Source organism: Pyxicephalus adspersus, chromosome 1, assembly GCF_032062135.1.
Source record: "Pyxicephalus adspersus chromosome 1, UCB_Pads_2.0, whole genome shotgun sequence".
In the NCBI taxonomy this organism is placed as follows: Eukaryota; Metazoa; Chordata; class Amphibia; order Anura; family Pyxicephalidae; genus Pyxicephalus; species Pyxicephalus adspersus.
In genome coordinates, this window is record NC_092858.1 from 61,074,183 (window position 1) to 61,099,056 (window position 24,874).

At 35.3% G+C, this 24,874-nt stretch overlaps 1 protein-coding gene across 1 annotated transcript in view; it reads right to left on the reverse strand.

Moving 5' to 3' along the window:
* ITGBL1 (integrin subunit beta like 1) overlaps positions 1–24,874 on the reverse strand; it is a 93,156-nt gene that overhangs the window by 12,865 nt on the left and 55,417 nt on the right. The window contains exon 8 of the mRNA XM_072411539.1: positions 434–550. Within this exon, the coding sequence (XP_072267640.1) occupies positions 434–550 (117 nt within the window). The remainder of the gene's footprint in view (positions 1–433; positions 551–24,874) is intronic.

Below are 24,874 nucleotides of genomic sequence, written 5' to 3' on the forward strand. Positions count from 1 at the left end.
ATAAACCAGGACTATGCAAAAAGATATTTTAAAAAATCATAAATCTGTTTGTCATTAAAAGCATGTAAAATTGGCAATAACACTTTTGTATAAAAGGGCCAGGTACCCTTGAAAAGCAGCCATATTTAAGACCATAATTTTTATGGGGCACAATCTACTTGTGTATGTAAAGCGGAATTGCCAAATATTATTATTATTATTATTATTAAACAGGATTTATATAGCGCCAACATATTACGCAGCTATTAGGGGTAATAATCAGCACTGACATATATACTTGCCAAGCAATTTATTAGAAGTACTATACTGATACTGGGTAGGTTCTCCTTTATTCGTTGTTAATAAATATTGAATGATTATGAATACATATTTTTGGGTCATTGTTCTTAATAGAAACTGTTTAATTACAAAAGTAGGCCAAGTGTATCCTTACCTCCACAAATCTTTCCTTCTAGGTCTTCACATTGTCGATCATCACATTCACAATGCTTTCCATAAACCCTGCTATCTCCAGGAGGGAAACAGGTACACTGGCCACACTCACACTTTCCTATAGATTGAAATATACAAAGTACTGTTATTCTAAATAACTTAAAATATCATATTTATCATGGCACATTATTTTGTTATGTTTGTAGCTTGAAACGATTAGGAATTTCATGGTTCTGAGTTTTGACATGACTACTAGAACTGAATCGTTGTAAAGACTTTCTATTTTATTGCAGTGTTGGTCCCGTTTTATATATATATATATATATATATATATATATATATATATTCACTGCTAGGTTTAGCATGCAGTGCTCAGGCCGCTCTTTATGTCACCCTAACAAATGTAACCTTACCAGCCCTTCACTACAGTAACCCAGGTGTTGTTTGTTTTCGTTGCAAAAACCTAAAAAATAATAATTGGTCCAGTTTTAAAATGGGGTAAATCTTTAACATAAATTTTCAGGAACTCTTTCTGATCCCATGTCATGGTGCTATGGAACAATCCTGTTAATTTTATCTGAGCTTATGTCCTTGACTCACCGGGAAAGCATAATCCATGATCATGCTTAGAGACTATACCAGGGGGATCCTTGTATTGCTGCTGGCATTGAAACTGTTGAAGCTAAGCCCAACGTCATTTGGAAACAACAGGGAGATTTTTAACTCTAAAAATAATCTTATATCTGGCTTTTATTTTAACATTTGCTACTGAATAAGTATATTGTACTTATAAATACTGGATTCTGGACAGGGCTAGAGAGGTACTGTATCACCGGCACTGTGTACAAATGAAAGCACAGCATGTATAAATATAATAAGTAAAGCAAGTATTTAACTCTGCAAGAGGCACATCACTATACTTAACACTGGCAATGCAAATCAAATAAAACAGGTATGAGTGTACAAGTTAAAAAGCATAATGTTAAAGTATAAATTACTTGGTATAGTTAAGTGTTTTCCAAACCACTCATTACCCCTTTCTTTAAAATAGAATGGTTATTATACAGTGCAATATCTGTTACCTTATTACATATAGTGTCTGGGCCACCCAGTTATATCCTGTTAAATGACTGCATAGCTTACAAGTATGAGAATGGCACGTTCCCATTGCATGGTAGGATATTAATTTTTGTCCTAGTCCAGACTTGGTTAGATGATCACGTTGGTGAACAATCGCCATGCATGGGAACAATAATTAATATGCCTACATGTATGGATAGCAGTAAAAGCCATCTACATTAAGGCAAGGTTTAAACTGGCTTCTTACAGAACCAGCATTTGCACAATGGACAGCAGATGGCAGTGAGCAGTTTAGTATCCATTAAATCTCTATTGGGCTGCTGTGGGTGAGACGCTAAATATGGAAGCAGTTCAGTGGCATAAGGAGGCAGTAACTGCATTGCAACCTCACAGAGTTATTCAGCCAACCTGCAATGGATTTCCTAAAATCTATTGATTGGCAACTGTTTTCCATGCTGGACTAGATCCATCATGGATAAAATAAACACAACAAAATATCACAGTATATTACTACAAGAGTTCAAAATCTTTTTTAATTCCTTTCTGATACTGTGAATAAAATGTATTTTCCATCAGAGGGGATAGGCAAGCCTGAAAACACATAAAAACAACAAAATGTTAATATATTGCATGTATCTAAAGTATCCATTTTTCACTCTAAACATAATAAATAAAAAATAGAATACAGAAGCACTGAACATTCCTTTAAAGCAGTTACAAATCACAACTACAAATAACGGCTTCCCCTGTGTCTAATAATGTAGAATAGGACCAATAAACAAGTAAAGAGCTCTGTACATATACAGGCTCTATTAGCTATCTCCATTTTTTACTTTGAAATGGAAAGCACACATTGTTACCATACAAATTTTTGTGTGTATGGTACTATACAGTATCCCTACAATGACATTGCTATTTAACTGCATTATAAAATGATTAAAGAGCACTGACGACACACGGAATGTCCTTGGCCTGTCCTTTCCAAACACTGTAATGTTGCTTGCAGAGGTTTCCCTGATACGGCTGCTGTAATTAATGTGCTGTCATAACATCCCTCAAGAGCACAAACACAATTTGTGGCTACTTTACATGAGTCTACCATTGACCAGAACCCTATTCTGTGTCATACAGCTAATATATTAATTTACAAAAAGTGACAGCATTTGTCATTGATTTAAATGAGAAGATTTTTGGCTCTCTAGGTATGGTAAGAGTGAATTTAACATGAAGTGTCAAACTAGCTGTAGAATTTCATTAGGCGCTTCTTTTAAATGTTTTTTCTTTATTTTAGCTGGAAAAAGCTAAATGTTCAGATATGTTTTTGTATATTTGTATTTTATTATTGTTTTCATTTGTGGCAATTTTCTCGTTTCCTGCCACAGTGACCATGGTCAAACAAAGCAATTTCATGCCGACAGATTCAGCATAAGCCATAAAATTGTTGCTTACTTGTCCCTGAGTATCTTTTTTCACATGTACAGTTCAGTAATGATTCACATTAGATTTTCATGTGCTATAGCCACACTTATGGGTCTCTATTTCTATTTCATATCAGATGTGCGGAAATCCAACACTTCTGTTCAGGGTTTTCTGTAGCTTATCTTGCAATCAGAGAAATGCAAAGGAATTGTATTTGCAGACTTGGAGCCTGATTTCATAAAGCTCTCTAATATTGGAGAAGATAGATTATCATGGGAGAAGCTGGATGACCCAGCAAACCAGGAATGGTATTGGACCAGGACTTAAACATTTGCCAATAGCAAAATATTTTTTAAGAAATCCATTCTAGGTTCTCTGGATTCAGATTCTCCCCCGTGATTGTCTATATTCACCAGGACCCAGGTTCTCCCATGATAGTCTATATTCACCAGTCTTGGTGTGCCTTAATAAATCAGGACCTTTGTGTCAGGGCCAGTTGCAGCTGAACCGTGGCATTATCTTTAGTCTTGCACATTTTTCCAGGTTCTTCTTCTGTACTGAAATATCTTATTCTGCTTTCACTACACATTGAAAGCATCTCACAATGTACACTGAACCTCAATCAAGTCAGTCAAGTCATAACCTCGAGTCTAATGTTTGGGTTGGAAAATATCCAACATCACCCAGCCCTTCCCCCTAAGCCTGACTGTTGCTGGTGCTTTCACATCCTTCATTGGATTCCATGTCCTTTTATTCAAGGAAGCCAATTATCATGTGCAGGTATTAACTGGACCGAACTATATGCAAATATGGCCTGCCTAGGAAAGCTCATTAGGAATGACATCCACCTATCAAAGGAACTTGATATTAGCGCAGCTCCTCCCAAAAATCAGTCTAAGGCTTCTATAAGGGTTGGGTAATGGGGTAGGATGCTGTTTTGATTTTAGAACACTATTACACCTTACCATCCCCTCCCACCAGGAGAGAGAGACCTGGGAGACCCAGTAATGCCATTGTTGGGGCTAAATAGGGTATGTGATAAAGCTAGGCTTTATTTAAACATTTTCTTAGCATGTTGTTAAAGAGGGGAGAAAATAACTATATACGGAGAATAAACTCCATCTTTAAAGATATGAGTTGCCTTGAGCCGAATGTATTTTTTACTATATAAATACTATATAGTATATACTATACCAATTAGACCAAATAGAGAAATAGTCTGTAAAAGACAGAAACTTCATATTGCAATATTAGCAAATTGCTTGAATAGAATGAAAAACAAACCTTCCTAAACTCTGTAGGAATAATTTTCTACAAGAAAGTACCCAAACAGAGAAATATTGTTATGCTTTGACAAACTGTAGCTGTCTATTTGTGGCACGTTTTATCCCAGAGGATTTAAACATGACATTGCTTTTTCATACCACAGATAAAGAGCAGATCATATTGTCAACTCAACTGCATCTCTTCTCACCAAAGGGGAATTATATTACTGCATGAATGAATCAATAACTGTCCTCATTTCAAGCATTGTTTTCAGATAAGGACCTTTACAGAGCTACCCAGGGAAAAAAGGAATTTACCATGGTAATATATAGAATGTTTGGTGGTCAACAACCATAAGGAATTTAAACCCCCCATTTTATATTACTTTGAAAACTCCATTTTCTTGTTTTTCATACTTGCATGGCTATTGAACTATACATCAATCAGAATTGTATTTCCTATTTTACTTTGTCAGTTTAAAAAATAGCCAATACAGAAAGCCCAGCTAAACCAAAGCTAAGCAATGCAGTCAATTTATTTGAATGGACTGCCCAAAGCACCACATTTCTCCTTAAATCGGGACCTGCACTATTTTCATCTGTGCCCACAACACAAAGCATTATGCTGCGTTGCCCTGCCAGTAGCACTTTGTGCTAGTGTGTTAATGGCATCACATTACACCAAGCAGTAAGATGCTATTATAAAATATGTGTTACCTCAATGCAAATATAGCAACAAGACATAAGGGTCATTTCAGACCCACTATGAACTGCAGCACTCTGCTACAGACGTGGTTCCATAAAGTGACAAATCATATTTGGACATATAGTTGCTTTTAGAGGAAGTACACTGTACCGCATTTGCAGTATCATCTGCATGCAAATGTGTCACCTGCTGTGTGGTTTGCCACTGCCAGACAATCAGCAGCAGTTTGCTATGCACCCAGAATCGGCCACTTGTGTGTTTGCCACCAAATGTATGAAAGAGCCCTAAGATTTTTTTTTTTAAGTGCCAGTCTTCATAATTTATGTAATAGTATAAAACTGGCAGCCCAATCAATGCCCATTTTCTGATACATTGGGAACTTCTACATACTCTTAGGGCAATTTTAGGATTTTGCTGCAGGCTTAACTGCAGGGCCATTCATTCTCATTCAAGTGAATGGGGAAATTGCATCACAGCCACAAACACATTAACACATTAAGTGGTAAAGTTTGCCACTCCCAGTTGCACAGCAGCAGTTTGCTATTAGCCCAAGAGTGACAACCCACAGTTTTTCTCACTGAATAAATTAGTGGCTGTACATATGTCATGCTGCACAATGCTTAAACCCCAGCTGACTTTACTTTGGGTCCATCAAAACAAAAGGTGTGCAACATAGTTCCATAAGTCTGAGTGTTTTTAATAAAGTAGAAACATCCTGAGTACAAAAGCCTGTCCTCCACCAGCATACTGCAGATAAGGTCTTTATTTTTTTCATTAAAATTTTACTACAATGAAGCAGAACAAAATAATAATTATTTATTTATAATAAAAATAAACAAACAATGGCTTCAGCATCTGCTGGCTGTTGTTTTTTATTAATATGAAAGATGGCATGCCTGTCATTTTATAAGTGGTATTTCAGTACAACATTAAAGGATTAAGTGTGTTGGCCTTAAATCGATTTATTATATTAGGTTTTTACCACTCTAGTTACAAGTGCAAACATGCTGCTCACCTAATTGGCATCTACTCAAAACTGGCCGTAGTATCTGTTTTTCTGTACATATGTAGTAGGCATAGTGCTATTTCTACTCTTTCAGGGGCATAGACAGATGTGAATGGTTCTTTGTATTCTATATAAAATGCTTGTGCAAACTGAACCCTTCCTTTTGCTGGTTTGAATCATGTTTCTGAATGGTCTTTCAGATTACCATTTCCTATTGTTTCCTCATAATAAAGAATATGACATAAAAATACGTACATAAAAAAACAAAACATTAACTGCTTTTCACGAATTACTTCTATGTTTATTCTAAATGATATTTGTGTTTATCCCTATTTTCATTTTTTACATGCAGTGCTGTGCACTGAGCACTGTACTTAATTCCATAGGGATGTTTTAATCTGCAGATTAATTTAGTGGAAAATGTCAACTATTTAGAATATATTTTATAATTAAACTAGTAACCTTGTTCACTTCACTTCACTTTTTGCCTTTTTATTAACCCACCAGGAGCTACAGGTATGCTAAAGAAATGGCAGACATGGGTATACACATTTACTGCTTGCAATAAGTAATGCACATTTCTGATCACCAATAAAAATGACTAGTAAATGCACACTACCTAGCCACTGCATTCAATTAAGTGTATTTTATAAGTCATAGTCATTTGTATTTTTATTTAAACAGGAATTATTGATGTGATTTATATTTTATTGGTATGCACGTGTATAAACATGGAAACTGTTTTATAGAAAATAATCTGAAAAAAAGGAAAATATCCAGGAAGCTTGATGATGATGAAACAAGTAAAAAGAGATGGTCAGAAATGGTCAGACTGGATCAGAAAAATAGAAGGGCAATAGTAACTCAAATAACTGCTTGTTACAAGAAAATGTTGAACCATGAAATAGGTGTGCTACAGTAGCAGACTGCATATACTTGTTGACACTCCTGTCATCTAAGAACATGCAACTGAGGGTACAATTTGCACGGGCTCACTAAAATAGACGTTTGGAAAAAATGTTGCCTGGTCTGATGAGTCTTTATTTCTGCTGTTCCATTCCGATGATAGGGTCAGAATTTGGCATGAAAAAAAAAGCATGGATCCATTCTGTGTAGCAAGAGATGTATGATGTAATGCTGGTGATGTAATGCCATAGGGGATATTTTCTTTGCACCCTTTACTACTAACGGGGCATTGTTTAAATGCCGCAGCTTACCATAGTATTGTTGATAACCAAGTCCACTTCTTACTACCATGTCACAAAGCTAATGAAGCACAAAGTGCAAATCTTCCTGTTGCAGTGTAACTTTTGCAAGTGGCATGGCGTGTTTTTGATTTTCCAAATCTATGTGTCAACTTTGCAACAAATTCAGTAATGTCAAGCTGGTTTCACTACTAATTTGCATGAGAATTAAGATTCTAAACTGTAACTAAATTAAGAAGTGGTTGAAACAAGTGAGAGACAAGAGAGCTGATTTTAAGCAAACTCCAACAAGTAGTTATATCTGAGACAAATTTTGTGGCATTTCTGCCTTACAAGTAATGCAAGTGTAGGTAATTTGACATTCTATTGCTAGTTCAAAAGGCATAAAGGATTGTGACACATTTATTTCATTACACTAGCAGAATTGGAAAAATGCCCTCTTCTATTATTAATATTATTATTATTATTGTTATTATTAATAATAATAATAATAATAATAATAATAATAATAATAATAAAAAACAGGGTTTATATAGCACCAACATATTATGCAGTGCATTAAATAGGGGTTGCAAATGATATACAGATACAGACAGTGACACAGAAGGAGGAGAGGAACCTGCTCAGAAGAGCTCTTCTATGAAAATATTTATGAATATTAGTGGCAGGTAGGGACAGATAGATTGTATTTTAGGCATAGAGATCTTAAGAGAAATATGCCTGTACACAAAGGTTACTTATTCAATCCACTTTGCTAACAATCCTATTAAAAGTGTGCATTGCATTTTCAATAATTTATTTAAAAAGGAGGAAAGGGAGGAACCAGGGAATTGCATAATTTAGGGTGATTAAACTTCAGCTTTCAAAAATCAACTTTGACACCACTTGCGTTTGACTGCAAATGAATGGGTAAAGGCAAATTAGTAGAATCCTCTGTCAAAATTTGTAATGCTGTCTGCTTGGGATATAAAGAAAGAAGAGGAGCAATCAAAGAATTTAGAGTTGTTTCAAGGAAAGGAAAAATGTAATGGGGACAACTGTTCCATTTACATCTGTTCCTAGGAGAGGGGAATTACCCTCACATTGAAAGACATTGAAAGACAACTGTGTTGGATCCCTGAGCCAGAAAGTGGAAAGCAGTTTCCCTAATGATATACAACAAAAAATACATTTACAAAGAGTTTAACCCCTTCTACTCCAAAAGAAAATGTTTTGGCTATGCATACACTTTAAGACTATTCAAGAACAGTCAGATCTTGTTGCAAGTTTGATTTCTCAGAATTTATCACCGGCTATATAGAGTGAAAGTCTACCTGATTTTTGTTGGTTAGGTTGGCGTAGTACATAGAAAAATTTCTAAAAGGTTAGATCGGGTTTAAACTCTTTTATAAACCTGATTTATTAAAGCTCAAGACTGGAGAAAATAGTCTTGGGTGATCCAGCCAACCTGGAATGTGTTTGGTCTAGGATTGAAAATATTTGCCAACTAATATCAAATGATTTTTAAATAATCTATTCCAGGTTTGCTGGATCCACTTGGTTCTCCCATGATAGTCTATACAGCCTTAGTAATCCTGAAAAAAAAGTATTTTAACCCAACAGTGAGGCCAAACAATAGGATTTTCATTTTTGGCTAAACCATATATTGATGTTGACTCTTGTTGTGTACAGCAACATGTACATTTAGAAGCTGCAATTTTCATTAAAACCCCTACTTTTACTCCTAATAAAAATGACTATATATTTATAAGCAGTAAGACAATTCTTATCATTCAGAGTGAAATTTCTGTTTGAATAGCACACGACAGGGAGTCAAAGCACAAACACCTCCTAAAGATGTGCTAAACAGCATTACTACAGATGAGCAGCTCTGCTCTGGAATAGGTAGAATAAACTAATCTGCTTTTGCTTTCATGTCTTAGCAATAAATAGATTCATTTCATGCATAACTGGAAGCTATGCCCGGGAGTTATGATGCATAGCAACCACACAGAGACTCTTTGAGATAAGTTCTCAGTAGACTCCATGGGAACAGCTGATGTCATCATGATGTCTTAGCAGCTAAAAGATTGATTTTCACCTTACCATATTGGAAGATGAGATTGTCCTGTTTATCCATTGTCATTTTAAATGTTGCAGCCTATTTGGCACAGTACTGAGAAAATATAAATACATTCATTAGATGAATACAGTATTAATCAGTTGTGAAAGCAGAATGTTATGTCCCAAGCACCATATTAGAGTAGGTTATATTTAAAGGTTTATGAAGTCAATTTTGCCTCTGCAGTCATCGGCTTATTCCACTGACAACACAAGGCGACACAATAAAATAAGATGAATCACCTGGGACTAGAACAGCAGCTACATTTAAAAACATCCAGGCACACAGATAATCCTTAAAAACAACTGCTCACATGATTTTTCTGAACTCTACACCATCCTGACACCTTCTGCTAATCCTTCTATCTGGTCTGGCAGGTTTCATTATTAAGATTCTACACCATCACTTTTAGAGGCAGCCCAGGATTAGTTCCTTTCATATAATCCTGGTTTCCCAGTAAACCTTGAACTCCGCAAGGATCAACCAACCTGAAATATACAACCAGCTTTAAATATAAATGTATGATCCCTTCAAGCACACTCAGACTTAACCTCTGAAAGCAGTATTGTTAAATAAATATGCTGTAAATATGCCTTTTTTTCAAAGGCTTGGTGAAATAATATATTACTCACATATCCCACTATATATCTTTGACTACAAGGGGGTGATTTATTAAGGGAGTTTAGGCTGTTTGTGTAGCAAAGTGAAACCTTGTTATTGTGATAAAAAACATTTTTAAAGAATACCCAATCATATGCAAGGTTATGTACAATATGCTTTTGCTTGCACATAATTGGTTGTCCTAAGTCAGTAAAGCTTCACTTGTAACTAAGTGAATTGTAACTTGCAGAGCTCACTTTTCCTAGTGAACAGCCTGAACTCAAAACTGATTCAGTACATTAACCCCACTATGTAAGTATTTTATAATATATATATATATATATATATATATATATATATGTATATATACAGAATACAGAATATATACAGAATTCAGAATGTCTTTATGTATACAGAATGCCTTGTGGTGACTTAATTGTGCTGGATACCTGCCTTGGACTGACCTTGAGCCACCTCTCTCACTTATCAATGCCCTTAGCCACTCAACTTCAATGCTAACAGAATGATGAATGTTAAAAAAAACTTCATGTAAAATGTTAGGGGTCTATTAGAACATTCACTTAATGATTGTTGAATCTCTACCTTGGTTCTGTCCATATGTACTTGTTTTCTAGTAATTGCTTCATTTCTACCAACAGCTATACTTCCCTTTAGCACCTAATCTTGCTTATCTTGTAGGGGCTAGCCTCTCTCCTATTATGTCCAATGCTGAAACTGTCTTCCTAGAAGCAGATATTACTGTTGATGGAATAAAAACAGTTAATAAACCCTTCACTAGTCAAAAAGCAGATATTACTATGCACCATACTGGCTGATCTCATGCCTTAGTTTAGATTTAAAAGTACTAAAAACCGGGGCTAAGAGGCTTATAAATGTTAGTAAACCCTTAACAGACATAAACCATATTTGTTTTAATGTCCCATAAAACAACAGATCTGTTTTTTTTACAATTTTTCAGGGTTTTGTCTGCTATTGATTTAGAGGAAGTGTTTCATATTTTGATTGGGGATATATTCACCAGGTTCTAAAACACTTTGGCCCCCACTAGAAAATGGATTAAATCTTAATAAAGCTCTGCTGGTGCTAATTTTCTCTTTCTTTATTGTTATTTTTATAATTTTCAGAGCTAGGATATTTCCCATTAGGTTCGGTTTTGTCCATCTTTTAAGCACTAGTTTCAAATTATGAATCAGAACTTACATTAAAAAGATAATTGAAGTGTAACTGTGCCTTAAAAAAACAAAATGTAATAAAAACCTGCCTGCCTGCAATGTTTTTTTTTTTTGCAGTTCAGTTCTGCTTAAAAACTTACTCCACACAGATAAGAAAGTATAATAAAATAGTAATAAAGTGTATGGAAACTCAAATACCAAAGTTGCATTTGCTTTGTAAATGTAGTTGTACAAGGTTTTTTATATTAAGTGAGTAATTATTTTGTTGACTACCTATTTTCCTTCCAGTTTCTGCTCTCTAAAGCTTTTTTTAAATAATATAGTGGCCACCAGTTTTAAATTGTGCAGGATGCTGGTTTCACTGAGCTGTCATTAAATCAATGCCCCATGTTGGTTGACTGACAGCTGCTCTGAACATTTAGTATCTGTGATAGAGACTTCCTGTAAAAGTAACCGTCTCTTTTTCTGTATAGCATTATGGATAAATAACAGATCTACTAAAAGGCCCAATTATCAAAACGTGAAAGAGTGATGATTGTTTTTACAATAATCAGCAGAAACTGATTACTGTACTGTAGATGCTTTAAACTGGTGATTGGGAACTCCCTTCACCACTTTGAACAGCCCATAGTTCACTACATCTACAATACACGCCTGTTCCCCATTGTAGCCTATGGCATATTGCACATCAAGCATCTGGCAAATGCATTTTTTAATACTGAAAGGTGCAAATTACATAATGTGGCAATCAGGCTGAAAAGTAGCAATTTGTTAAATTGTTTAATTTCTTGCCTTGCCTGTAATCCCTTATACTCCTTGATAGAACTTTCAGGTATTAGGTAACTCCTACTACAATGCATATATCCACAAGTTACTTGTTAGTGTGATGGTTAGTGGGAAGAATGCATCTTACATTGCTGGCCAGTGGGAAGAATGCCCCCCTTACAGACAGTCACAAAGATTATAGGCATCAGTTAACTGAACTGGGAGTGGCAAATTGCTAATAGTTCAGGGAACCCAGAGCAATCTCTGGATGAACCCTAGGGTTCCATAGAACCATGGTGTGCTTCATTCACATGTGCTAAAAAAAAAAATCTAATAGGAAGAAAGAGCAAAAAAAGAACCGGGATGACCTTATTAGTATGTTGCGGCTTCCATTATACCCAGATATGGGCTGAGTTATAAACTACCTGTATTACATAACAGTGAAATAAAAGTAAATCTACTAGTCTGGCTCTATTGTTTGAGACAATAATATAACGTATAATAAATATATAGCTTACACTAACATGTTTCATGATTTTTTCTTCTTACATCTACATGGAAATGGATAAAATAAATAGGTAGATTACATTCTATTTTGATTTGTGCCAACTTACAAGCCTAAGAGTCAAGGTCGATAGAAGTATTACAGAACAAATAATAGCCCTGAACATATTGTAGTAGGACAGCCTTTAAAAGGGTATACATTGTGATCTCTATATTTTAGACATTTGCTATTGGGCCAAAGTATTATTTTTAGTCCTGTTGGCAATTTCAGTTTATAATTAAGCATCTGGTTTATTTATGAAAGAAGCATGTATTTATATATTATGAAATCAAGTCTCAGATGTAAAGACACAGTACAGCTTAGAGATTACCACTTAATAGTATGCTTATATGTTATGACATGAAAGTCATTATAGCACAAGACTCTGCAGGAGGAAAGTTTTAATAGATGCTGTTATAAGCAAACACTTTCTATTTGTCATGAGTACCACAGAGATTAAATGAGGCCATCAGAGTAAACAGAAGTAGACACTGGGATATTGAAAAACATTTTCTAGTCACACCTCTATGTGTTAGTTGCATCACTGATGTTGAAAGAATACCCGTGGGCTAGAAAGTCTCACAAAATAGGAGGTCAAAAGAAATCCAGACTAAACTACATTTTATAAGCAATAGTAAGCATGAAACCATTTGTATTTTCAATGTGATTGCAGCAAATGGTTTGGTATTTGGTCATGTGCTAGAGAAATAGTATTCTCAGGAAATGTATTTTAGTATGTGTTACCGCCTTTAAGTAGGAATTAGTAGATACATCATTGATTATGCTGTCATTAATATTTCACCTATGTGAAATGTGGAAAAATTTTGTTCACCAAGTTTTCACTATTTCAAACTTTTCACCATTTAAAGTGATATCTCTGTTTTTTTTTTAATGGAGCTAAACCCTCATTTCCTTTTTTTACATAGTTTCCATTCAAAAAATGGTAAACAGGCAGAAAGTTTGTTTTATTGCTCAAGGGACATACTATGCAATAAAGAGTTGCCTGCTCCCAAGTTTTTAGTTTTAGAATTTAGTTCCACCAGTCTGTCTGGATAGGTGCACTTCTATAGACAATGACAGGTAGACACTAGAAGATATGTTTATGTAATGTTTAGTTCCAAAGGTAATACTTATAATTGGCACTAACCAACATGACATAGAATTTGCCATGTTCAGTGTTGGCTTTAGTTGGGGTTTAAATATCATTCAAAAAGTAAGAGCCATTAAATTATATTGGTAGTGGAAGGTCTGGAAAGCAAAGTCCTATTGGAATCCAAATCATTCTTCAATACACTTTTTTAAAGGAAAGTATGTAACAAACTGTAACACCAGCCAATAACTGGCAGAGAGAAAAGTTGCCAACTGCATTGAAACAGCAGTGTGTTCAATAACATTTTTAACTGGCATGATAGTATATTCAACATGAACACAATGATGCGTCTATCTTTTATAGAATATTGGAAAAGAATTTATGAAAAATTATTTGCTTGGAAATGGTAATGGCGCCAACATGTAGAATCTGCTCAGTAGGTTAGAGAACTGTGAACAGATTTATATTTAGTTTGTATGGACCTGCTGGGGTTAGTGACGGAAATTAAATTTCTAGGGTTTCTGAAATAATCCATGTGTTTTACCTGCCACAATCAGGTATGCTAATAAAATAATAATAATATAACACTAAACAATTTTGGCGTATAACTTAAAAAAATGTATCAGTGTTTTGTAGCTGTGGTAGGAGTGATTATGTACTGCAACCTAAATCACTGAAATTTCATCATCTTTAACAAAATAAAAACAAATTAAAAATCAGGATTGTCTACTTTTTTAAATGTTAATAAAATGTGCAAGTTCCTAAAAAAATCACTAAACTATTATAGAAAGTACTATTTTATAGTAATAAATAGTATAAATTACTATATAAATTACCCTGTGCAGTTAAGGAAAAATATCTTAATTTAAAAGAAAGCCTGGGAAAGTCAGCTGGGAAACCAGAACAACCCACAGTGGTTATTGCTTCTTCATGCCGAACTCTCACTACTGTATCCTGTAATGATGAGGATGGTCGCAGGAGGAACCACTGCTGGAATTGCTGATAGGAACCAAGGAGATTAACATTTTCTCTTTAATTGGGTAGAATTCTAGCTCAGTGGTTAGTGGGACATTTTTCTGGTTCTTTCTTTCTTTTGACAGAATACATTTGAAAGTGAAATCACGGTTTGGGAAAGTCAATAATTTAGGTGTAATAATATACAATATACAGGTCTATAAAAATTCAGATGGAAGAAAGCAAGATATACAGGTTACCCTAGATTTCTCTCTCTAACATCGCATTGTACTTTGTAAATTTCTGTCTGTTTTATATCCAAGTTTTACTGAACTTTGTATCTGCTTTGGCAATTTCTAGTTTTTAAATATCCTGTATTTAGCTGCTTTTTACAGAGAAAATATTTAATTTACTACCACTGTTTTTAAACTTTAAGAACACAGATTCCAGTTGATGCCATGAGTTTAAAATACAGAAATTGAGTGTTAATACATTGTACTAGCTGCAGTTTTCTTCTAAAAAGTGCCACTTTTCGAATCATCTTTCTAGAGATACCTTTGAATTCCACAATTCATAAGTATCCTTAAATAAGCACTTCAATATTTTCACCTGATACCAAAAATGAAGCAAAAGATTGTCAACTAGTCGTCCTTGGTATAGTTTGTCTCTAGGTAGATTTCTCCATAATTAATGTATACTATTACAGCTTGCATGCATTATTTTTGTCTCTAAAGGATATGTGAAGAAGAAAAGATTATAAGCTGTCAAGTAATTCTTCCCATGACAGAAGAAACCATCTCCAGTGCTTGATTTAAAACACAGCTGAATGGATGAAAATAGTATTTTAGTTTCAGAGTCATTAAAATACATGGCAATTAATTGAACCTTCAATCAGAAAATTGTGAATAGAGAGATGACTCATATCCTTTAATTCTGTATTTATTCTTGTTCTTTAGTAATTGGCAGTTAAATTGCTCTTTGGACTGCAATTAATACATAGAAAAATCTATTCAGCAGAAAGCAAAAAAAGGTGAGCCATTTCCAAATATAGTGATAGTGGTCCTAAAACTTCAAATAAATCCATTACAGTTGTCAGGCCTTTGATTCACTTTGGCATACAAAATATCTCCTTTACCAGCTATAGGTTGAGATATTCCGATACTAATGTCACACGCCAATGTACATATTTTTAGATCTTTTGCACAATTTAAGTGGAGTATCCTGGGGACACTGCCAGGCTCTCAGAATGAGAAAATGTAGCTCTAAAAGTTTCTCTGTTATACTTTGCCAAATATAAGCTACATCCAACAACAATTTCTACAAAGTAACACAAAAGCATTTTTATATGTGGAGACAAAAGCTGGGTTACAAGCTGCAGCTGTGGATATAGAAAGAAATTAAGGAACGATGCAACCATATTTTACCTGTGATTTGATGATAGTAAATAGCTTTGGGTTGCTGCTTAATATTTTTTTTTATTTGTTTGTTTTTCCTGGATATGACTTTCAGCCTATTTAGGTTAATGCCAAACCATCAAAAGTATTCTTTTTTTGGTCAGTGTCAGAAAGTTTCAAGTTGTTGGTGACCTTACTAATAGCCATGGCACTTACTGGGCTCAGAACCTAAACTCCACCACCATGTCAAAGTAGGGATACCATTGGGGGTAATCTGCCTCTCGGGTTAGTTTAAGTGATACTAATGATCATTTTGTCTATTTGTAAGGGTGACATTCTTCCCACTATCTAGTAATGTAAAGGTGTTCTTCCCAATGACCACCACACTAATATTTTGTGAGCTGTAGATATAATAATTTCTGAGGACCTAAAATTTTTTGAGCTGTAACAGTTAGGGCATGTTCAGACTGTCTTTGATTAACTGCTCCCTGATGTTTATTGAAGCTGAGGTTAAACAGCAAATTAGTTTTTTCACAATTTTTTTTTACTTTATGTTAAACTACCACTGTCAGATAGCAGTGCACATACAAATAAGGTCCAATTTTGCTTCATTTTGACCTTCCAAGCTTCATATGCATTTTTTAATTATACTGTGTGCAGCCGTAGTTAGATGTGCGTAGTTAGATGTGTAAAGTGGGTCTAAACCTGGGTAACTCACCTGTCCTGGGTTCCCTCACAGAAAGCCACCATCTTCTTTTTCTTCTCTTTCTATAGAAGATCTTCGGCCATCTAGATTAGACATGTTGAGATAAAAATAACTGCTAGGCTGTTAGACAGATGCAAATGAGGCGAAGCTGGGATTGCCGCATATCTGGGGAATCAAAGTTGATGCTGCATATGCACAGCTTAGCTTTTTGCCAGATACCTAGAGCAATCAGGTGGGTAGGAGGGGATATTGCAGAAGGTACATCGTCCATCCCTTTCTGCAAAAATAGCTTGCCTTATTGTGTACTACAGTAGTTCTGCTTTCAAATATTCTTTACTATTACTGTTAAACTACCATATTTTACCGTTCTATTAACATAACAGAAATTGTACCCTAAGAAAAGTTGTAATTTAATCTCACATTTTTGTAAAATAAGTCACATTGGGGATTTCAATTTTCTTTTTGTAGTTAGTCTGTAGTTAGTTCCTGCTTGTCACCCCGTTATGTTTCCACTGTTTTTTGTGTTTACTGCAAGTGTGTTTATTGTTTCTGTTCATATTGTCCATTGGTACTGTTCTTTTCCTTGCACCGTGAATTGTTTCTGCCGTTGAAGCAGTAGTGAAGTCCACTTAAAAAAAAGTCCTACCCTTTCATCCTCCCTTCCTTTCAACCCTTCTGCCTCAGTCCTTCTATTCTACCCCTTATTGCCTTTCTCTTCCCCCCTCCCTGGTACCCCTTACTCTGACATCAACACCACTCACCCTTTTTTTACCATTGGCAACTTGGGTATTAATCATACTAGTTTTTGATTTCTATGTATAGTAACGATTCCCTACTCTACTTCACTATTAGACCTATAAGCCTGGTACTATAGTTTACCCTTGATAAATGGAGTATTTTTTTTTGTTTGTTGTTTCTTTTATTTTATTCTATTATTTATTCATTATCTTCTGTTGGACTTCACATCTACTACCCGGTTACAGTCATTGTAAATTTGACTTTGCACACTTCAAAAAGTGATTGGTTATTTCCCCCACTGTTTTTCCCTTTGGTTTGTTCTTTTCCCTCCATTGTTTTGTCACATTCTAGTGCTTATTTGCAAAACATCTACTTAATAAACAGATTTGAACAAAAAAATAATAATAATTCATTACTAACAGTAGGATAATTAAGTCTCTTCTGCCAGTCTCTTTCTGCCTTTTTGCTTTTTTTGTACAGGCTTGAGATGATTGCATGCTGAGATGAAGTAGCGCTGTCATTGCCGGCTGGCCAGAAGTCCAGTTAAAATGACAACAGCAGTGATGGACTGACAAGGGGTATTGCAGTGCTGGAGGGGGGCACATTGACAGGTAAGTTTGTAAGTAAGCATATTTGCACAATATGGAAAAACCCTGGGCATTAGCATTCGCTTTTCTCTGTCTAATCTGTCATTAGCATCTGGTTCCAGCCTTGTGGAGCCTAATTTCCTGGGCCATCTCATTGTCTGGGTTTTGGTTCTGGGCATCTTAAGCTTCCAAACCCATCTATACTGTAAGTTAACATGCAACTAGGAACTCTACTGGCCTTGCCACCAGCATAGTTGGTAGCTGTAATGAAGACCAATCATTTCAATACCTTTTTGCTCTAAGCTAGCTGGCATGTGCTTGTGTCACTGAGAATAAGGAGTTGATCCACACATCCCTCAGCCCCTGGTCCAGAAATTATCCTTTATATATGGAGCCCTTGCTACCCCAGGCACATGGTCTGTTAAGGCAGTTAGTTATATAAGCAGTATCTTATTGATCTGGACAAGTATGATTTTTTTAATATCTTGAAACAAATTTGCTTCCAAAATAAAATTTGTAAAAATTATTTAAGACACAAAGGAATCTCAACTGACCAAGAATTGTTGCAATATTCACATCAATAAAAAAACCTTGCTACATTTAAAATAGTGTTTCTTCTATTAAACATTAACATGCTATGTTGAAGCATAATAATATACCTCCTACAGGGTGACTTGACAGCTTCCTAGCTATTCTCAAGATCATAATAAATTACCTTCCCTTATGTGCACCCAAAGGAGTTAAATATGAAAAAAGAAAATCAATGCCATTAGGGTACACACTTATTATTACTCATTAAATAACAGCAGACAGTGATGCTGTTTTAAGAGCTCAGGGACTCCCATTGCTTAGAAACCTGCTGTTCAGCTGAAAAGGTACCAAGAAATGTGGAAATCTGTTGGCTGGTATTCTGCATCCATCTATGTACCTAACTGCTATAACTCTGATTATAATGAAGAAAAATGTATAAAGCCAGAGGGCTAAACAATTCGGTGAACTATGCATATCCTATCCATACATTACACCAAAATGGAATACAGCGTGCATGTCAGTTGCCACCATTTCTGTTTGCTCTTTTCATATATTGCAAACTAATCTTTTTAAAATGTGCAGATTTATAAAATAATCAAATTGTCCTGGTTTTAGCTATCTAGGTTCTCTTTAGAATATGGAACTACATGGGAAGACAAAACTTTAAGGGGCTCCTGAATCAAAAGTGTCTACAACAAAAGCCTACACTTCAAATCATGCAATGATATCCCTCCAGTTTTTCTAGTGCAGTTCAGGAAATGAAAGCCATTGTCAAAAAGGGCCACATGACTGCCTTTTTCAATCTTTGATTTTCACTTGTACACCAGAAATCATAAACATTTACATTCCTTCATCCATATGGATAATCAGATTCAATTCAATTTAAAGCTAGGATTCAACCCCCTAAATCCCTGCATTTGTTTCAAATAATTAGGAAGCTTTGGTCGCAGTCTTTTACTCCTCAATATGGAGAACATCCATATTGAATAAGGTAAGAGCGATATTTAAAGTGGCTGTAAACTATAACTGTAATCAAGGATATTCTTGGAATATTTACAGAATGTTCCACATATAGTATTCCTTTTGTTTTATTTGAAAAATAAAAAAGGAAAGTTTAGTATATAAGTGATAACTTTATTTGCTATCCGAAAGCTCAGCTCCAGGCATTTTTTTCTTTTAAATCAGCTCCCTTTTTATTTTGCATTTTACACAATAAAATCCAGTCAAATTAGCACACTTGCAGATTATGAGCAAAAAAAATTACTGAATGTATTACTGTATGGTATCATTTTGCAAAATGAAAGAAATGCTAATTTATAAAATTAATTCATAATCTTTTTTGCCCTCCATGAGCCCAAAGAGCAGCACTTCCAGCATGCAGACAATTGAGATGTCACTGATCATAACTGAACATTTTAGTTGCTTCATCAAAGTGGCTTAAAATAGTGGAAACATCCTGAATCCAGTGATTTGCATGTATCCAGTTCCACGCAGATTCCCTCTCTCACCCACCCACCCAGAGCCAAAACAACTTCCAGTCCCCATTGCAGTAAAAACTGCAAACCTAATACTCAGGGCTGAAACCAGCAGAGCCTTACCTAATAGACGGATTCAAATGATCATACTGAAATGGTGGCCGGAGCCTTTTATTAGATATACTGGGGCATACACCAAGTGATGCTGCTGTCCAATAGGTTCAATAGGACACCAGGCTGGCAACACCAAACAATGGTTTTTACAGCCCCGTACTCCTTCCCAGTGATTCATGGACTAGGACATTATAGGATAGCCCGGCTTCTAAACCAAATTTTCTCGTTTACAACTCCCCCCTAAGCTGTCTGTTTAGTCACATAACACCACATATGTACATAGGAAGGACAGATTGCAGGAGTCACCGGGGCAGATAATTTTATAACACCCAAAAGTTCCCACTGAGTCAAACTCTGACTAAGATCTGAATAGTGGTGTATCTAAACTCTACATATTTCTTTTGTGCTGGCAAAAAAAAAAAAAGCATTTTTTTTGTCTGGCATCTTCATTCTGAAACTGAAAGTAAAGTTATTGCAGACATAAAGTTGATTTTAATCTTAAAATGAATGTTAGAAAATAATTTATTCTGTTAAGGCGGTATACGATACTTCAAAGTGCAGAGCATTTGCCATTCTTTCACTGTACAAGTTGCTGCGTTAACTAGGCAGGACAGTTTCAGAAGAAAGTAACCTTTCTGGAAACCTCTTTTTGTACGATTTGGCAAACCATTTTAAAATGCTAATAGGATGTCACGGACAGTTCAACTTCTATTATGTGCAGTTATATTTCAGATCCTTTATTTAGTAGACTTTCCAATATTTAGTGAAAAAAAGTCACTTCTGCGGAGAAATGTACACCTTGATATAATGCAAACATCATATAGGATAATGGTTTTTATTGTTCAATAACTGATGACTTAAGTTTTATACATTTGACATGGGATGATTCAATCCTTCATATGGGTGAACCCTGAGTCTTATACAGTAAAGCAGTATAAAGAGCAGTGGTATTCTATAGGGCAGAAAATATCTGATGTAGCTACTTTATACCATAAATCTAGCAATGCTACCCAACAAAAACATTTTTTTTACTGCTGTTGACAAGTAGTTTGAAAATTATAGCAGGTGTTGTAACATTAACTCCAGTCACCATAGTGATGAGCCAGATCATGTTCAGCTTTAGATAAAAGCCGAGGCTTGTTGCTAGGAGAGTTAGAAATATACATATTGTGTACTGAAATGCCTGTATTTGAATGCCCCATGTTTGTAATGGATGCAGGTGTCTTTGTAATCTACAGACTTCTGGGTGAAAGACCACAGTGCCCCCTAAAATGTTCTGTTGTTCAAAAATCTATGCTTAACTGCAAGCAAACAGACAGTTTGTCTTTTACAGCTTTTTATTTATTGCCAAAGCATATTTTCCTTTTGTTGCAAATTAAACCACTTGTTACAGCTTGCAATTTATAAACAGTGCTTTTTATTTAGGAGCGATATAGATAATAGAAGCGATATAATTCATTTATCATACGTTTCAAGCTTCAAGTGTACCTGAAGCCAAAATATTTGAGTTTTGAATAGAGTAAGCAAAGTTTAAATGCTGTCTATATCTATTTCTGACTTTTCTGCATTTTTTCCAAAGAAACCTTCGGAATTACAGTAAGTGAAAATCTTACTTTAGAATTCTATAAAGTAAAATGATATCCCTCCTTGTATGGTTTCACGGAAACAAGTTCCCCATTAGAAGATACAATTGCTACAGATGGTTGTAGAACTATCAGATGCAATGTTCTGGGAGATACAGGTATTACAAGTCAATCCTTTGGTAATCTGGTCTAGCAAGGTTCAATTTGCGGAACCTAAAGCAACACCTACAAACATTCAAAACTAATTTTTAACAAGTTTCGTTATTGGTTTTACTGAAGGATTGAAGAAACAACATAACAAATCAAAGTTATCATAAATCAAGGGGGGTAGTAATAAATCTAAGGGGTGAGGAGATAACAAACTGGAAACATAAAGGTAAGGAACCCATCTCCCCAGGTGACCAACTGTCCATGATGTACAGTATAGAATAATGTCCAATGATGTTATGGAGCAGTCCCAAGTATGGAGTAAGGCAGTAGTTGTGGACTTAATACGTATCAAGAGCTTTGACAGAATCCAGGATAGGATAGTCTGGGGGAAGACCCTAAATCAGACATGTAACAAAGACTGAGATGGAAGACAGAGAAAAGAAGAAGAAAAGGAGAGGAGGAGAGGAAACAGGAAATTAGGGAGAAAGAAAAGGAAGGGGAAGGGGTGAGGATTAGAGAGGCAGACAATACCTGGAAAGCACAGACTATGGAAGAGAGTCTACTCACAGTATAGTCAGGGGGTCAGGTGGAAGAACAGAATGGTGATATGCAATCCATGGTTGCCCAGATTGACGTAAATGTATTGTGCATACTCATAAGAATTCTAGTCAATTTCTCTTAAACCATGATCTCTAGACTCCACTTCTCTGTGAGAGACCTAAGATGATCACCAGGCCAAAGCAAATTTTCAAAGAAAAATCTATTGATATATCTATTATTATGTCTTTACAAAGCCTCTAATCACTTACTGCTATACACTTTAACTACACCCACCACGTACCTTTAATTGCTCAGATCCACATGTAAAACAAAGCATCATCATTCTTTTTTTCTGGTGCGATCTGGGGAGTAGAGAGGTCTCTGAAAAGTCGCTGCAGGGTCTTCTTCTGAGATTTGATTATCCAGCATTAGCCAGGGATCTTATCAGAGAATGATGACCCTCCATCCCTGACTATGGAAAGAAATATTGAGATCTATACCTACCGCTGTTTAGAGGCATTTGTCCAGGTTAATCCTCTCCCAGGTGCAGTCCCAGGCCTTGAATTTCTACAGGGGCTAATAAAAGCCCCTCCTATGGATCTTCTGGCATGTTAAAGTGTGTGGCTTAAATAGCTACCATAGGTGTAGTTGCAGCATTAACGTTTCATTGTTTGAATTGTACTTCTTTTAGAATTATTTCCTCATCATCCTAGCATCATTATTTTCTGTGGTTGACTCTCACCTTTCCTGCATTTTTATGTCACATTCTCCCTAAACAAACTGATACTTTTATTTTTCTGTTGGCCCATGCAGAGTGGCTGAACACACTCTTTTTTATGTACCATATGCCATCTACAAGTTCAGTCTATCATATGTAAATGCCTTGACTCCATACATCTGAAAATCCTTCTAGGCACACACGTACAAAAACTGTCATTAGAAAATGAACAACTTAAGACAAATCAACGATTATGCACGAATATTTTGAATGATCTGTACGTGCTGTAACGATATGATTGTTCAAATATATTCCACCAAAAATGTACATATACTAGATACTATCGTTTGATGCACGGAGTGACGTGTACCAGAGAAAGTGTACCGCAGAACTATCCACGATCACTGAACGAACGTACACACAATAGATAGTGAACGAAAGTCGCCCAAACAGAGCTGCCAGGATGGTTCTTCGTTTCTAGTGACATTGCTCATTCATCGGCATTGTTGGCCTGTCATTGTGCACTTGTACAAAAAACTGTTGTCTTTATCAGATGTTAGTTGTTTTGAAAATTTCTTCTTCAAGCCTGTCCCATCTTTAACCCTTTTGTGTATTACAAATATTGTTTTCAGAAGTCTGAATGTTCAGCAGACAACAAAAACCCCAATGCAAGACACGCTGGGAATTGTAGTACCACTGGACAGTGATACAGGTATTACTCTAAGTTTGTCTATTCATTACATCCTATTAATGTTTGTGACTATACTGCTGCTTAAAGTGCTTAGGTTTGTTTATTCATTATTGCACCTTATGATATTTGTTTGGATTGTTTTGTTGCTTAAAGTTCATTGCAGAGTTGCTACCCTGTTCCCGCCTACTGTGCTGGAGGTTTGGTTTCTTACAGTCAGGTTTTGGGAGAACACCTTTGATATATCAATTTGCTTGAATTTACACATGAAAAAAAAGAGTTATCTTTTAGTTTTTTAGAGGGAACATCTTAGAAGTAGTACAGTAGTAACTGTTCTTAATCATTTTTTTCTGTGTACATTTCTGTCTCAGATATCTAGCTTTGTACAAAACAGGCTTTACCAGTATGTAGGCAAGGAGATACAGAGTAAGAGGAAATAAAAACATACCACCTAAAAAAGATAATTACAAAAAAATGTAATTACTGAATTAGTGACAGATATCTGAATTGTGTTTTTTTACATTATTCACATATAACATTGGTGTCACTTGTCTGTTTATTTATGCTAGTATGCATGGTATTAAATGGTTCAGTGCTTGCTGTTTAGTATAGTAAATGGAATTTTAGGATAATTTGCATAGTTAATGAACTTGTAGCCCAAGGGATTTGGAAGTGAATTACACTGTCCATAATGAACAGTCGTTATCAATTTTTAACAAAATTATTAAAACTCATATTAATTGTACTGTTTATGTGTACTTAAACAATATAAACTATAAACAGCTAAAAGTAAAAGCAAAATTTATAGCTGAAATAGTCATAAGATTTGGCACACTAAAATAGAAAATGTTACATAATTTTTACATTGACTGAATCAGGGCCATTCCTAGATTTGATTAAAGGCATATTGCAATAAACAGTACAGTGTAGCCAGGAGTAAATGTTGGGGTCACCAATGATTGCATTCGTAACTGTTGGTGGTAAGTGTCTGAATTCCCCTGTCTGTGTTTAGCTGTATTGGTGTCCAGCTAAACACAGACAGCACTCTCTTCAAGTTAAAGAATAAGTCCAGCCACAACTGTCATAATCATGAATCACAGTTCATGTACAAAGCACAGGTAAAGCATGCAAGACTCAAATAAAAACACTGTAGCTTTCAGAAGTGATAATTGAATCTAATTGTAGTTTTGTACAAATTATAGTTCTTTCTCACCCTGACTCTAAGATAAAAACAGATCAAAACATCTTCTGTAGAAGAAACAATAATTTATTTGCTTTCTTAAGTCTCCT